The 14064-nt window shown below is 37.1% G+C and overlaps 1 protein-coding gene across 3 annotated transcripts; it reads right to left on the minus strand.

Moving 5' to 3' along the window:
- Positions 1-82: 82 nt before the first annotated feature.
- Positions 83-10139, minus strand: LOC118434886. 3 transcript variants are annotated; one of them, XM_035849436.1, is made up of 5 exons: positions 10004-10139; positions 9398-9811; positions 1458-8251; positions 319-1347; positions 83-240 (listed from the first exon to the last, which is right to left on the minus strand). In XM_035849436.1, exons 2-4 carry the CDS (start codon positions 9801-9803, stop codon positions 322-324), a joined length of 8226 nt encoding a protein of 2741 aa, XP_035705329.1. In that variant the 5' UTR covers positions 9804-9811; positions 10004-10139; the 3' UTR covers positions 83-240; positions 319-321. The 3 variants fall into 3 exon arrangements, with proteins under 3 accessions (XP_035705329.1, XP_035705327.1, XP_035705328.1); XM_035849434.1 differs by having other exon boundaries at positions 83-248; XM_035849435.1 differs by lacking the exon at positions 10004-10139 and adding an exon at positions 9899-9926 and having other exon boundaries at positions 83-248.
- Positions 10140-14064: the final 3925 nt, after the last annotated feature.

Below are 14064 nucleotides of genomic sequence, written 5' to 3' on the forward strand. Positions count from 1 at the left end.
ACATACATACGTTATGCTGCCACTAATTTATTTTGTGAAATATTTCAGATTATGCTATACCCGGAAGATTAAATTATTGTTATTTACAATTAACACAAACAATTTATTAACCGACTAATGCTGAAAGCATGAATGTTATAAGTTTAATTACTACCACATAAAATGTGTAAAATACCAGCAAGATCGCGTCGACAGAAATTATCAAATTTAAAAGCAAAAACATGTCCGGCTCTTCCAAATCTACGTTTCTAAATGTAAACAAAAATCACACAATGAATTTCTTTTAGATTTTAAAATTAGTTCATAAATAATTTTCACCTCTTACTCCAGTCCAATTTTTGCCTGAATGGTTGACAAAATAGTATTAAAGTCGTAGCGAAGAAAGTCATGAGGGATATTTGCTGGCTCAAATTTTCCTTCAGAACGGGCAGCAATATCTTCGTGAAGACTGACAAAGAACCATTTCATCATATCATCAAACTCTTTCTTCGAGTGGCCCTCATAAATCCAGTTTTTATGTTCTGGAAGGTCGATTAGTTTTCCCCACGTGATCCTTTCTTCATTATGCTCCCAACTATTTTTCGCCCTCTCCTTGTCGCAGGAGCCATGCAAAAGTACACGTGTAAATTTGTTGCTACATCTCGCAAATCCCATGGGTTGATGGCAAGTGTGGTGCTTGGCTTGATCACCGCTATCGTTTTCATGACCACTGGCACCCCAACAAACCCCGGAGCACAAAGGACAATGAAAAGTACAACCCATCAAATTTTGCAAACTTTGAACCTCTGAGAGGTCCACTATAGCAATATCCGCCTCCAAATCCTGCCTTTTGTCAGGGTCCATAAATGCTTTTAGTAACGAAGTCTTTAGCTGGACAAAGTCTACCTGCTCAGGTGTCTGTTTTGGTTTGTACACCATTTCATTTGCAACGTTGAGATAGCTATCCGCAAAGCTTTTCATAGTCAAGTAATTCGCAGAGTTCTCCAGACTTTGTCTAACCGTAGCTAGTTCCGTCGTAATTGTGTCCTTAAATGCTTGAATTGATTTTTCCTTTGTGAAAGAATTAAGTTTGGTTTTAAACCAATGACTAATGGCTGCCTTAGGATTCATGAAATGTTGCAATGCTCGTTCCTTGTTTTCCTCATTTACTTCTCGTGCTAATCCAGCAAAATACTTCAACCGGACTCTTTGTCCATTTGAAAGCCAGGATTGACTCTGGACAAATGCGATTTGGTGATTGTCTGCAAATTGTTGAGCACGCTTCCTTATAGCCTCGAATAAAAGTTTACACAAGATCTTTCCTTCTGCTTCTGATCCATATCCGTTCTCCAACCGGACCTTTATCATCTGCAAAATTTTACAGATACACGGAATTTGTTTATATTCATGTCAAGTGAAACATAAAATTATTGTAACTTATGTATAGTGTATCAGCTATATTTATTTGTAGAATTTACCTCTCTATAAGTTGATATATTATTCTCCAAAATATGCAATGGGTCATTATCACGCTTCCAGAGTTTCTCCCGTTTCTCCATCTCAAATAAATATTTGTTAAGGGCAAATAAATGTGCCTCCCATTTGAAATTCGAGTTTAGCTTCTTTTTCTCCAACCTGTGTTCTTCGAATGCATTTAAAATTTCGTTTACTTTTAATCGTAAACTCCAAGTCATTCCATTTTGAAAAATTTCTTCTTTTCTTTCTTTGAGTATCTGCACAGGCAAATTTCCCAAAGTTGCTTCCAGTTCATCAATTAGATGAAGACTTAGAATACCATCGCACCCAAGTACAGCGTTTTTAAGTTTTTGATACCATTTGGGATCAATTGCTTCAATTTCGCGAAATTCTTTAAAGCGTATGTGACCACCCTTCAAGCCTTGCAGAACAGCAGTGTCATTTTCATAATACGATCTTATTTCATCGATAATTCTTGTCTTTACTGGCACTACTTTTAGCATAGATGAAGCTTCTTGTTTAACAGCTTGGAGCACAATTTCAACTTTCTGTTTGCTATAACCACCATCTCCACTTCCGGAGAGGCATCTTTGTATTATTTGATCTAACTCGGAAAATTTCCCAGATCTTATTTTTCTAGCATTCGCTTCCTGATCCAGCTGCTGAATTATTCCTTCCCGTGTCTTGATGATAAACTTTAATATTGTGGCTTTCGTGTCAGGTGCACACGGTTGGTTTTCAACCTCTTTGTAGAGTTCGTTTCTTAGAGTCAAAAGTGTTGAACAATGGTCACACGGTTGACTGGAATTGATGGACCCACACGAACTTGGGATTGACCGGAGGTCAATTTTTACAATGTTCATTAGATTTTCTTTTTCAACTCCCCATAACTCCATTCTTGAAGTGTCTTCCAACTCTTTAATTTTGGCAGAAAACATGACCTTGTGTTTCTCGGCGTGACAGTAAAATGTTTTCTCCGCTGCCTGCTTCACTTTTGCTATTTTCACGCCTCGATCAATAAATTCATTTATTGCTGCGATATTCTTGAATCGTAGTGTGAAATCTTGTTCTTCCACAGCTTCCCAGTAACTTCCAATTAAATTGTGCCACTTGCAAAACTCTCGATGCCGATCTTGAGTAGCTTTTGCTTTCACGGATTCCAAAATGATTGAATACAATTCCACAACGTCCTCGTGATACTCGGTTGACGGTGGAGCATTTACAGTCGATCCATTTTTGAAAGGACGAAACTGTTTGAGATGTGACCCATTTTGTACACGGTGAAGCAGTTTGGTGAGTGACTTGCTGTTCCTTATCCCAATATCCATGTCTTTCTTTTCCGTTAAATCAATAGCTTCCTTTATGGCATTGCAAAACTCCTCAGAACCACGCAGGGTTTTTGTTGCATCTCTCTCCGTTAAATGTTGCACCATTAAAATGTCTGGAGTCATTTCGGCCTCATCCAGTCGAGCCATTGTGACAATAACTATTTGCAGAATTTCAGTGAGGTCCCGTACGGATTCTCCAATAACGTTGACCAATGTTAGGTCGCTGATACTCATCGCAAAGGTGGCAAGTTGTCTATCCTTCCTTTCACAGTCTGGATCGTTCATCTTTTCTGGGGCCCCTAGTCCTTCAGTGTCAACCAGTAAAATGGCATCCACTCCATATTCCTCTTTCAAGTCATCTTCCAAAAACAATAGGCGCATAAAGAGTCCTCTCGTACATCGGCCAACGGAGACGGCAAACTTGCAAGCAAATAAAGCATTCAACAATGTAGACTTGCCTGAGGATTGTAGTCCAATTATGCTAATTACGAAAATCCTGATTTTGGGGTTGATTTTACAAATAGAGTGGCAAATCTGGTCAAACCACACTCCATGAAAGTGGCCATTGTCCCCATCTAATAATTCGATTGCGTGCCCTTCAACCACCAACTCACCGTAAAATCGTGGCAAAGAAATTAGCCTCGAATTGTTTAATTCTTTTGGATGACTCTGAGCCAACTCGTAAAGTTTTCCCAATTCTCTATAAAAATGTTCTAGGCCCAAACTGTTATTCTCAATTTCTTGATAAACCTGACGGATTTTCTGCTCAAGAATTGAATTTTCTTGAAGTAAGGTTTGGGTCACATTCAGACTCACGGTACTACATCGTTGTTGCAAAAGTTTGAAAAGATGCGACTTCTGTTTTTTTGTCTGATTAGCGGATAAAGTGGACGTTCCTCTATCAAGATGTGCGAAAGCGAGCTTTCTTTGACAAAGAGACAAAGTGAGGATACCGACCAGAATGTTGACTATTTGTATTAATTTTCTTGACCCATTTCCACAACTTTCCAGAAGGGACCCAACGTCCTTATGCTTTCCATAAGCATTCCTGCCCCTTGTTTGTAATTTCAGTAGTCCCCGTACAACGCCACAGGAGGTGGTTTCCAAAATATTAATAAGTCGGTTGGACAATTCTGTAGAAATATGTGCGATAGGTTCAATTTTCCCAAGGCTTTTCTGCCGTTTATTGATGTTCCTTTGTTCCATCCGCTTTAAATTTATGCATTCCATCAAACAATTTCTAACCCCGTCCAGACTGCTATCGTTGACAAGATCACTCGTATATACAATTCCGTCTGATGACTCAATGTTCTCGTCTGACGGGTCGATAATCACGGTGTAAAATTGTATTCCGTCCCACATTTCAGAGATTTGGTCAAACTCATCTTGGGTTTTTGGAAAAGCAGCATCAGTAAAAAATACAAGGAATGCGGACGCGTATTGCTTAAAGTAGTTGACGTGATCAGGTAGCTTAGCCGCATTTCCGTGTAAATTTACCAGGAGTATGGCTTCAGCGAGTTCGGAAGAGGAATAGTGGGAGGCGATTGAGTGCTGTGGTTTTTCTACATCAATCCCATTCTTCCATTTGAAAAGCCGAGGAGAGCATGTTTCCTTTGTTAAAGCGATAAGTTCGGCTGAACCTGCCAAACATTTGGGTGGCCCATGTGCAGATCCAGCATTGCTTTTTGAGGCAAATATGTCCCGTTGATTAAAAAGTTGATTAAGAATTGTGCTTTTTCCGCTTTCTCTTCCAGAACTTGTACCGATTCGGATAGCGACAATCATTTTATAAGGATCCACAAAAAGTTTGTTCTGTACCATTGAGCCAGACTTGGTTTCCCATTTTATGGAGCCTTCTTGCAAAATGAATTTCAGCGAGGTGAATCCTCTGTTGCTTGGCTCCTCGTCCAGGGAAAAATTCAGTTGGGGCATTATAAATGGCAGTGCTACTGGGAAAAAGGTTAGCGTCCTTACGATATCCTGAAGTACGAGAGGGTCACAAAGATGCACAAGGCTGGAGAATATGTCAAGTTTTGAAATTGTCGTCGAATCCCAATCTGACTTTTGCTGTTGTATTGCTGGTGGACCCGGCTCATTCAATTTACTAACGTCTCCAGCTTTGAGGAATTTCTTACCTCCACTATAAGTGGGAAGAATCTTCTGACAATTTGGAAGCATTTGATCTAGCAATCCATCCTCCAAAACAAAAACTCCCCACATCTTCAGTTTTTGTAAAATGTAGGGCAAAATCTGACAAGTAATTGCTTCACATTTGTCATTCCTGCTGAACCGTGGTTGTTGTAAAAGCTTCTGTACTTTTAAAAATCTCTTATGGTCAATTGGGGGATGGGATCCAAGAAGAAAATGAGAACCATTAGTGGCTGGTGGAACATTTGGTGCATCAGGAAGAGGAAGAGAAGAACGCTGGGGATTTTGTTCAATTACATAATTAAAGGAGTGGTTGGCTGTTGGATTTACAAGAATGATTCTATGATTTTCAAGAGGTTGAATGTTCTCTGCAGTTTTGGTTTTATCCTCCAGGTACTCTCGCATTGATGCAAGAGCAAATTTAAGCGTGTCTTTAGTAAACGGACGATTGAAAACTTTTTGCTCTTCACTGTAGCCATACTCATCGGAGGAAATCATAAGAGCAGCTTGAAATTCTTTGTTTTCTCCCAAAGAATTCAATACGAGTCGGACATAGTCGCTCGGAATACTTTCTTGGTGCAAAAGCTGTTGGGAGAGTTCAAACAGTTCCTTAACCGTTACCACTTTGTCAGGGATTTGCACAAGGTCTTCATCTCCACCAATTTGGATCGGGGTTAATTTCTCCTTTAAGAAGTCAGGCAAGAAATCAGGCACACTCTTGGAGCAAAGCTTTGTTTGAAGTAGTTCCATACAAGTGTCTGAATTTAAGACTTCCTTCAATAAATATTTCACCGAGCTCTTTTTGAAAATAAACTGTTGTTGGCTCAGGTTGAGGTTGAGAACGATATCCAGGAAATGTTTCAATTGCTTAGCTTCTAGTGTGAATGTATCGTTCATTAGAATTCGGATTTCATACAGAGACAGGTTGCCGCATGATAGATGCATAAGGTCGCTGAGCACTTCATAATACCGGTGATGTTCTAAGTTGTTCTCAAATTTTGTTACAATGCTGCTGTTCAACTTGGAAATAAGCTCGGGCATGAAGGTGTCCATGAAGTAGCCTAAGCAAATGTTTTGAAGTTTTCGGTCTACTCCTGGATTTGTTGTTGACGAGACAGAGTTAATGATGCCAAACACTGCCGAAAGAATTCGTGAATTTGGTCTATTTTCTTCGTTTTGAGCAATGCATTTCTCCAGAATTGAATGAATGAATGCCATTGTATCATCGTTTAAATTTGGATCTGCCTCTGATGCATTGTTTAGCTGTTCCTTAACCTCACTAGGGCACGAAAGATGGTTAGTGATTAGCAAAATTGATTCCTTAATTGCTGAAACCCGTTCATTGTTTTGGGGTTTGTTATTATTTTTAATGCTTTGTATTGCAATGTTGACTGCGGAATGGAACGGATTGACTGTATTTAATACAGTCAGTATTTGGGGATAATGCTGCATCAAATTAAGCTCAGTCGGATCTGCTTTTAGGACTTCTGCTTCAACTTCCCTTGACATCTGAAGTGATGGATCTTTCATTTTCAGAAGTTGCAACAAAGACGCCAAAGCCAACGACATATTATTTAACTGAACAATCAAGCAGCCTGAAAGGTAATTGGTGGCCAACTTAAACTCCTTGGCTGGATCCAAAGCAAACACTTGCTTAAATTTGTAGTTGATGAGACTTTCAGCAGTTCCTTGGTTGCGAAACAAGTTTGCAATTTCTACCTGGAAATTGTGTCTCTGTTCGTTGATTGAATATTCCCTTGCTGGCCTGAATTCTTTTAGAGTCCCTTCAAGGTTTTTCTTTTTGATGCCGTCAACTAATATTTTGAGCTCTAAGGTATCATCAGCCACAGCTAAGAGTGTTTCTCCCTTAAACAAAAACGCTAAAGGAGTTTCCTTATGAAGGCCTCTGAGTTGAAAGGATCCAACAATTAGATTCACAGATGTGTCCTCAGCCAACCAAACTGCCAAAAGATTATATGCGGCGACGCAATCAAAGTAGTTCCATCCCTCCATAGTTATAATGAAGGAATACTTGGTCTCAGATTTTAGGAGGCATTCCCGCAGTTGTATGTAATTATTTGCAATCCTAATTCCTTTAACTTGCTTCAGAATTGTTACCAGTCCAACAATATCCTTTGCATGCTTGGAGAGAGGAAAAGAAATTCCTCGGGTAGCGCAGTAGCCCGTGAAAAATCTTTTTTCAACTTCACTAACTTGGTCAACCATTAGTGAAAGTACGCGAACCACATGACCAACATCCTCAAATTCTTCTGGGTCGGATATTGTCTTTATTAGAATTTTCGGAGTAGTCGTTGGTCCATCATCTCCAACTGTTGGAAGCGATACCGAAACATCAATTTCAATTCCATTTAGAAGACCAATAATTGAATAAAGCTGAGCTAGGTCCGACGCATTTTTACAATTTCTTGAAGAAGAAAACAAAAGTTTAACAGGCAAGGATTTGGTTTGGAACCAGTTCTGTTGGGCAGCAAGGCTTGTGTGGATTTGAATTTGACATTCTCGAGTTGGATTTGCAGCTCCACAAAGTTCGGCATTTCCTTCAATAATGAAATTTTGCAGTATTTCTTGAATGATCGTTGCGCCGAATTTCTCGCTGAATTCATTCCCCAGAGTTATTAAGTCTTGGGCTGATTTCTTATGGATTTTGTATGACTGTAAGCATTCTGTGGCGACTTTGAAAAATTGTTTTCCTTCCACTAAAAGTTGATTTTCCTTTGCCCGTACCTCTCGATTGAGTTTATTTTCCACATCCTGGAGCAACCGTTTTAGCGCTGGTACTTTATAAAGAAGTTGTTTCCGGATGAAGTTTGGGGATGTGATGTCTTTCAGTGTGACGAACATGTGCTCCAAGCTGTCAGTCAGATCATCTTTAATTTTAAGGTAGAGCATTTCCAGTTTTACTTCCACAAAATGGGAAATGGGTAGGAGGAGAAAGCGAATTGGGATTCCATTATACATTTTGTCCTTTTGGAAAGTAGGGTGAAAAGTGTTGGATACAGTAGTATTAAAGGATTCAATTATCTCAAACATTGTCTTGACATCTTGAGGTTGAGAGGGAGAGTTTGGCTGGGGTCGACTAGAAATGGTGATATTTTTCTCAAAATCCTTTCCTCCCTCAGAGTCCAAAAATCCAAGCTTGACTTTTACAGCGGCACTCACAGGTCCATATACCAACTTTCCAGCTAAATTTCCATCTGCAGTAGTGTTTACATTGGATGACCGGTCGCGAATTCGTAGATTTGCGGAGATATGGGCTCCAAGTTGCACCTGCTTCACGACATGGGTTGCCTTGATTTCTCCTGTAGAACAATGTAATTTTTAATACCACGCAGACACATCCAAAAATATGCCTAATATTTAAAGCATTAAATATATTTGGAATATTCATAAAAATTTTAAGACTAAGAATCTCAATTCCCAAGAAAAAATCAAAATTTAGTTGATTTGGTGAAGATTTGATGAAGCAAAATAAAATTGTAAAGTTTTTTATTAAATTGTTCTCCTAGGCCGTTTTAAAACATCGTCATTAATAATGAGAGGATGGAAAGATATCATAGACTATAAAATTTTGTTAAGATCGCCTTGGTAAATTATTAAAGCCTTATATCTTGTAGGTGCTAAGTGGTAGGTGGGGAAAATTCATGCAATTGGACTACTTAACTTTTACAATAGGCGTACTCATGAACGTGTCTTACTAATCATCACAACTCATTTAGATATGTAGTAAATTTGTGATCGGGATTTGCTAACACATGACTAAAATTTCGTAAATCTACTTATGCAACCTACACTACAAACTTGATATAGCCCGAGTCAGGCTTAGTTAGCTGTAGTTATTACCAAGTCCAACTTTTTTGTATTAAATTTGATAAATATAAACTTATTTTTCCAATTCCAATTTATATTCTCCTATTAGTAGCCAGTATCAACCAAAGGCATACTTAATACCCCACCCACCTAGATAACCCACACATATGTAGGGCAACCACTAGACCGATTTCGCACATGCTCCAACTCATATCCTACCTTTTCTCAATATGCATATGGTAAACATTTCAAATTAATCGGTCAACTCGTTCGAGAGTTATCGACAGACAGACGGACGGATAGACATACATTGCAATTACATAAGTCCTGTCTGTTTGGGATTAAAAATTATGAAGACATACTCTCGCTAGCTTAATTTTCAGAAATCATTTAAAAAATTGTTAGGGTTTTGCACTTTTCCATGTGTGAATTAAAAATCCCAAAATTAAACCAAATATAAAACTTGCAAAACCAAATGCAACAGCAGCAATAGTTTGGAAAAGTAAAGTATGTAACCAATGGATCGAAATAAAACGAATAAAATTTTGGCAATAATGCCAATTATGGTAACCAAGCTCCCCGTATAGATTCAAATGGTAAAATAAAATTTCATGAAACAAATTGTTAATAATAATTACCTCTGAGGATTTTATCTCGGACGTGTTCATCAATCACTGCATTTGAATTCGCTTCCACTCGAAAGGTTCTGACGCTGTAGCGACAGACCAATTCTTCTTCCAGAGAGTTTGACTCATCTTTAAAATCATATTTTGCGTTGCCCTCCACTTTTATCATGCCTGACAACAACTCCAACGACAGAGATCCTTCCACGTTGAGGGACTTTATGCGATCCTTAGTGCTTTTGATGTGGGTCAGGTCATATTCATAATCTCCCAAGGGGTGGATGTCCATTTGGCCGAGAGAGGAAAATAATTTGGAGCCGACGTGGCTCGAGTCTTGGCAGTTCCATAAGTCACCAATCCATGCAGGCCCATCTTCAATGCTTGGGAGGATTATGATGTCTTCCTCAACAAACTCCTTCATTTTCCGGGCTGTAAAATATTTACAAAAATCTTAGCCAATCTTAACAAGTAAATATGTACGAGTTGTTTAAATTCACACATAACATAAATTCTAACTTTCTTCCTCTCTCAGTCACTATTGAGTAGTGACCCAGGAAAAGCTGTATAAAATGCAGGAAGTTACTAGCTACTTCAAAAATGGAAATGCTAATTATTACATACCCAAAATTATTCGCTTTTTTCTGCAAGTACTGACTCAAGACAACAAATAGCTAAGACTGTCGAAGCAGAACTGGATCTGGACAGCTTAAATATGTGAGTTTATCTATTATTGAGTTCATCAAGACACATTTAGTCCCATAATGAATACGAAACTATGCACGTACATAGTAAAATGCCGAAATAAAACTTGATCTCACTTGTAGACTGCACAGCGTACATAAGTACTTATGCGAGTTTTTATCTGACTCAGCAGGACACATTTGATCCCATAATGAAATGCACGCAGTAAAATGCAACACCGAAATAAAACTTGAACTCACTTGTGCAAATAACAAATTGCACAATCATGGATAGTATTATATGTATCTGCCTTTACCAACAAATCCTTCATGAGCAAAAGTTAAGTAATAGGATGAACTGATTTTAAGAATGGAATATAACGGACTGTGTGATTGGGTAAGAACTAAACAAAGTTTGCATGCTGTTAATGGAACCAAGTGATAAACTGAAGTTCAGAATAATTTATTGGTTTATAAGCATCGAACACCTAGACATTGAAATCACAGTGTCGAAAATGGCTCAAAATATCGACATTTAGTGCATCAAATTCACCAATGAGTTGGCCTCTTGGTATAGTTTGCTTTAATTTTCAGTTGTGGGCGTGGTCAAAAAGGGTAGTTTTCGAATTTGTAATAAGTCTATAATTCACCCAAAACAATATTCCCTAGAACGAACTCAGATTCTGGTTAAAGTGATTTTGAACATGGTTGTACATTGTTTCTGAGAAAATGCGATGAAATTTTTATATATAATTGAAACCCCATTTTTCAGCATCGTATGGAACGGAAAAATTGAAGGACAACTTTGCCTTTCAATCTAAAAAGTAGCACGAACTGACCCATATGACCTGCTTAAATTACCATCTAATGTCGAACTGATAGTGTCATCCTTGGTCAAAACTTGAGTTAATAAGTAGCTTTTATAAAGTGTCAAATTTGCCAAAAATCAAAGTTTTCAAACGTCTTTAACCTAATTCACTAGACGTTCTAGGAATTTTTGCACTTACTTATTTTTTATATATTTCTGTGCAGATGCTCTGCCAAAAATCGCGAATAGCACGCGCACTACACAAAGACAAGCTTAAATATACACGTAACCTATACACATACATATATTTGGATATGCTTCATTGGCATGGTCTACAACATTCCACTAATCTTAGGGTATATGGATTCAATGAGAAATCCACTCCACATAACGATTACATAAAATTTGTAGACATTGAATGAAAGCGTTCTGGTTAATACCAAAATGTTATGTAATCTTAAAAACATAAGCAAAGCGTATCGTACACCAAATACCATCTCTAAATTTAAGGACGTATGCGTTTATTTAATTTCGCTATTTAATTCTGTGTTTATACAGCTCTTACTATGACTCAACGGTTATTGCAACTAGAATTTCTTCTGAACATTATACATAGTACTTATTCCAAAGCTTTATGACCCCATAAGAAGACTCATGGAATGCTCCCTATTATTTAACTGGTCTATTGTCGTAGATAATAAAAATACTTGTACTTAAATATAAATGTGAAAATCCCACCTAACTGAAAAATAGGAAGGACATTTCACTTGACAGTTTAAATTAATTTATGATGGCTTGTTTGTTTCGCCTGTTTCATCTGTACTCAAACCATCATGAGTTAATTGAAAATGCCATGTGCTATGTTAGTTTTTATTGTGACTTATTTTATTGGTTAGAATTTGATACACAAGAATCAGATTAATTTATGAAATGTATGTACTCTCATTTCATGAGTTTCGCTAATAAGTATGTCATCGGAGGGGTGGTCCTACACTCGATGAGTATATATTCAGATTTCACTGGTTGGCATTTTTTTCTAGTTTAGCATGTGTCCATTTACTAACAATGCGATGACGCCAGCGGTCTCGCTCCGATTTTGACGAAATAACGATAATTATGTAACCTTACACAAATAATTGAATACGTGTTTCGGGATTTTTCATAATGCTCAACTTAAACGAAATTATGACGTGATCCGTGAGCGAGAATTCCCATTTCCACCGTGACACTTTTCTCGTGAGGGAGAAAAATTCAGATTCACGCTTAACGATTCCATCATAATTTCGTTTAAACTTAAAATGCGTGAGCATGAAGTGGTTTTCTCCCGATTTCAAATTGCTCGCACAAATTTTGAAAAATTTTGAAAATGCAACAGACTAGAAATTTCGAAAAATTAAAATTTTTGAAAACGAGATTTTTCTTAAGTTACTCAATTCTGTGCAAAAATCTTTATGCATTTTTGAAACCGGATAAAAATTTGAAAATTTACCGCATTTCGATAAGTCCTTAATTCGGGTTAAAATTTATTCCAAAATTTATTCCACTCAATTTCCGCCACAACCGAAATAACTCTACCCGTATTTTTACTTTTTCATGAAGACGCGTGATTTCGGTTGTAGCGGAAATTGAGTGACTTAAGAAAATTCGATCGAGTAACTTAAGAAAAATCTGGTTTTCAAAAATTTTGATTTTTCAAAATTTCTGGTTTGTTGAATTTTCAAAATTTTCAAAATTTTCAAAATTTTCAAAATTTTCAAAATTTTTCAAAATTTGTGCGAGCAATTTGAAATTGGTAGAAAACCACTTCATGCCCACGCATTTTAAGTTTAAACGAAATTATGATGGAATCGTTAAGCGTGAATCTGAATTTTTCTCCCTCACGAGAAAAGTGTCACGGTGGAAATGGGAATTCTCGCTCACGGATCACGTCATAATTTCGTTTAAGTTGAGCATTATGAAAAATCCCGAAACACGTATTCAATTATTGTTACATAATTATCGTTATTTCGTCAAAATCGGAGCGAGACCGCTGGCGTCATCGCATTGTAAATATGTACGTAGCGGTTGTATTTTTAAGAAAGGAAATCTTAAATTGCTCGAGTGCGACAATTACAATAATATAAAAAATAGTGTCAGCGGGTATTAATGACAAAATGACAAAGACGATTATTACACTACTTAACCTTTTTTAAGTTATATGCTGCTTTCAAGTTAAATACTTGTGTAAGTTAAGAAAATGCCAGTCTTTCTCCAAAATTTTCCGTGTCAAGTTCGGATCCAGCAATATTTTTTAATGAAATATGGAGGGTCGGTTTCTCTGGCTAGGAAATGCTAACTAGCAAATTCCACCACTTTTGTTAGTCATTTATGTATGTATGTACCTAAATATGTGTACACTGTCAAGGATAATTACTACTTAAATGACTGCCAAAATCACACAGAGAAAGGGGTACGTGAAATATCTAATCTACAAATCGAATGCGAAATTCATGTAGTTCTACGAGGAAAATATAGATATAGTAAAAATATGTATATGTGTCAAAAAATATATAACTTCTAAGGATCAAGTACATAGGTATCAACTGCGGTGAAAATGTATGTATGCTTAACTACCCCGATAAGCATTTCTCTGACATAATTTAAAAATGTATATTGCATTTATACATATGCATACATTACATTGGTATTTGCAAACCTACTTGCTGTATAAAAAAATGAGCAATGAATTTCCAGCTTCATGGGATTTGAGAGGATCCATATAATTAATCTAAATAGATACAAACTAGGATGAAGATATCACAGTTCATCACGCATAAATATAAGCCTATCGTGGAAAAGTTTATCAACTACTGAATTGGGTCTTAATGACACATGTATGAACTCATCCTCATACATATGTATAGAAAGACTTAAATATTTCTTGAGAATAAGTTATTAATTGAATGAGGCACTTATCAACTATTTATTATGGCCTGCAAGCAGAACAATTACTATATCCACTAGCTAGCTGGAAATGTATGATGCTGAAGTTTGTCCTATTTATATAGTACCTAAATTAAATTCGTATAGAAATCGATGTAATTGATTCACATGTACGAAGAAAAAGTCATCTCAAAATATTTCCTGGAAAAGTAACAACGTCTTTTTAGCAGTACGCGTAAATATATAAATCTGCATCAACCACGATACCACTC

This window comes from Folsomia candida, unplaced genomic scaffold, assembly GCF_002217175.1.
Source record: "Folsomia candida strain VU population unplaced genomic scaffold, ASM221717v1 Fcan01_Sc003, whole genome shotgun sequence".
Taxonomy (NCBI): Eukaryota; Metazoa; Arthropoda; class Collembola; order Entomobryomorpha; family Isotomidae; genus Folsomia; species Folsomia candida.

Bases quoted from the DNA above. Each gene is read 5' to 3' on its own strand.
- LOC118434886 (XM_035849436.1), bottom strand. From the start codon at position 9,803: ATGAAGGAGTTTGTTGAGGAAGACATCATAATCCTCCCAAGCATTGAA. The intron at 8,252-9,397 runs GTAATTATTATT...ATTGTTCTACAG, and splicing joins CCGAGATAAAATCCTCAGAG to GAGAAATCAAGGCAACCCAT. The intron at 1,348-1,457 runs GTAAATTCTACA...AAAATTTTGCAG, and splicing joins ATATATCAACTTATAGAGAG to ATGATAAAGGTCCGGTTGGA.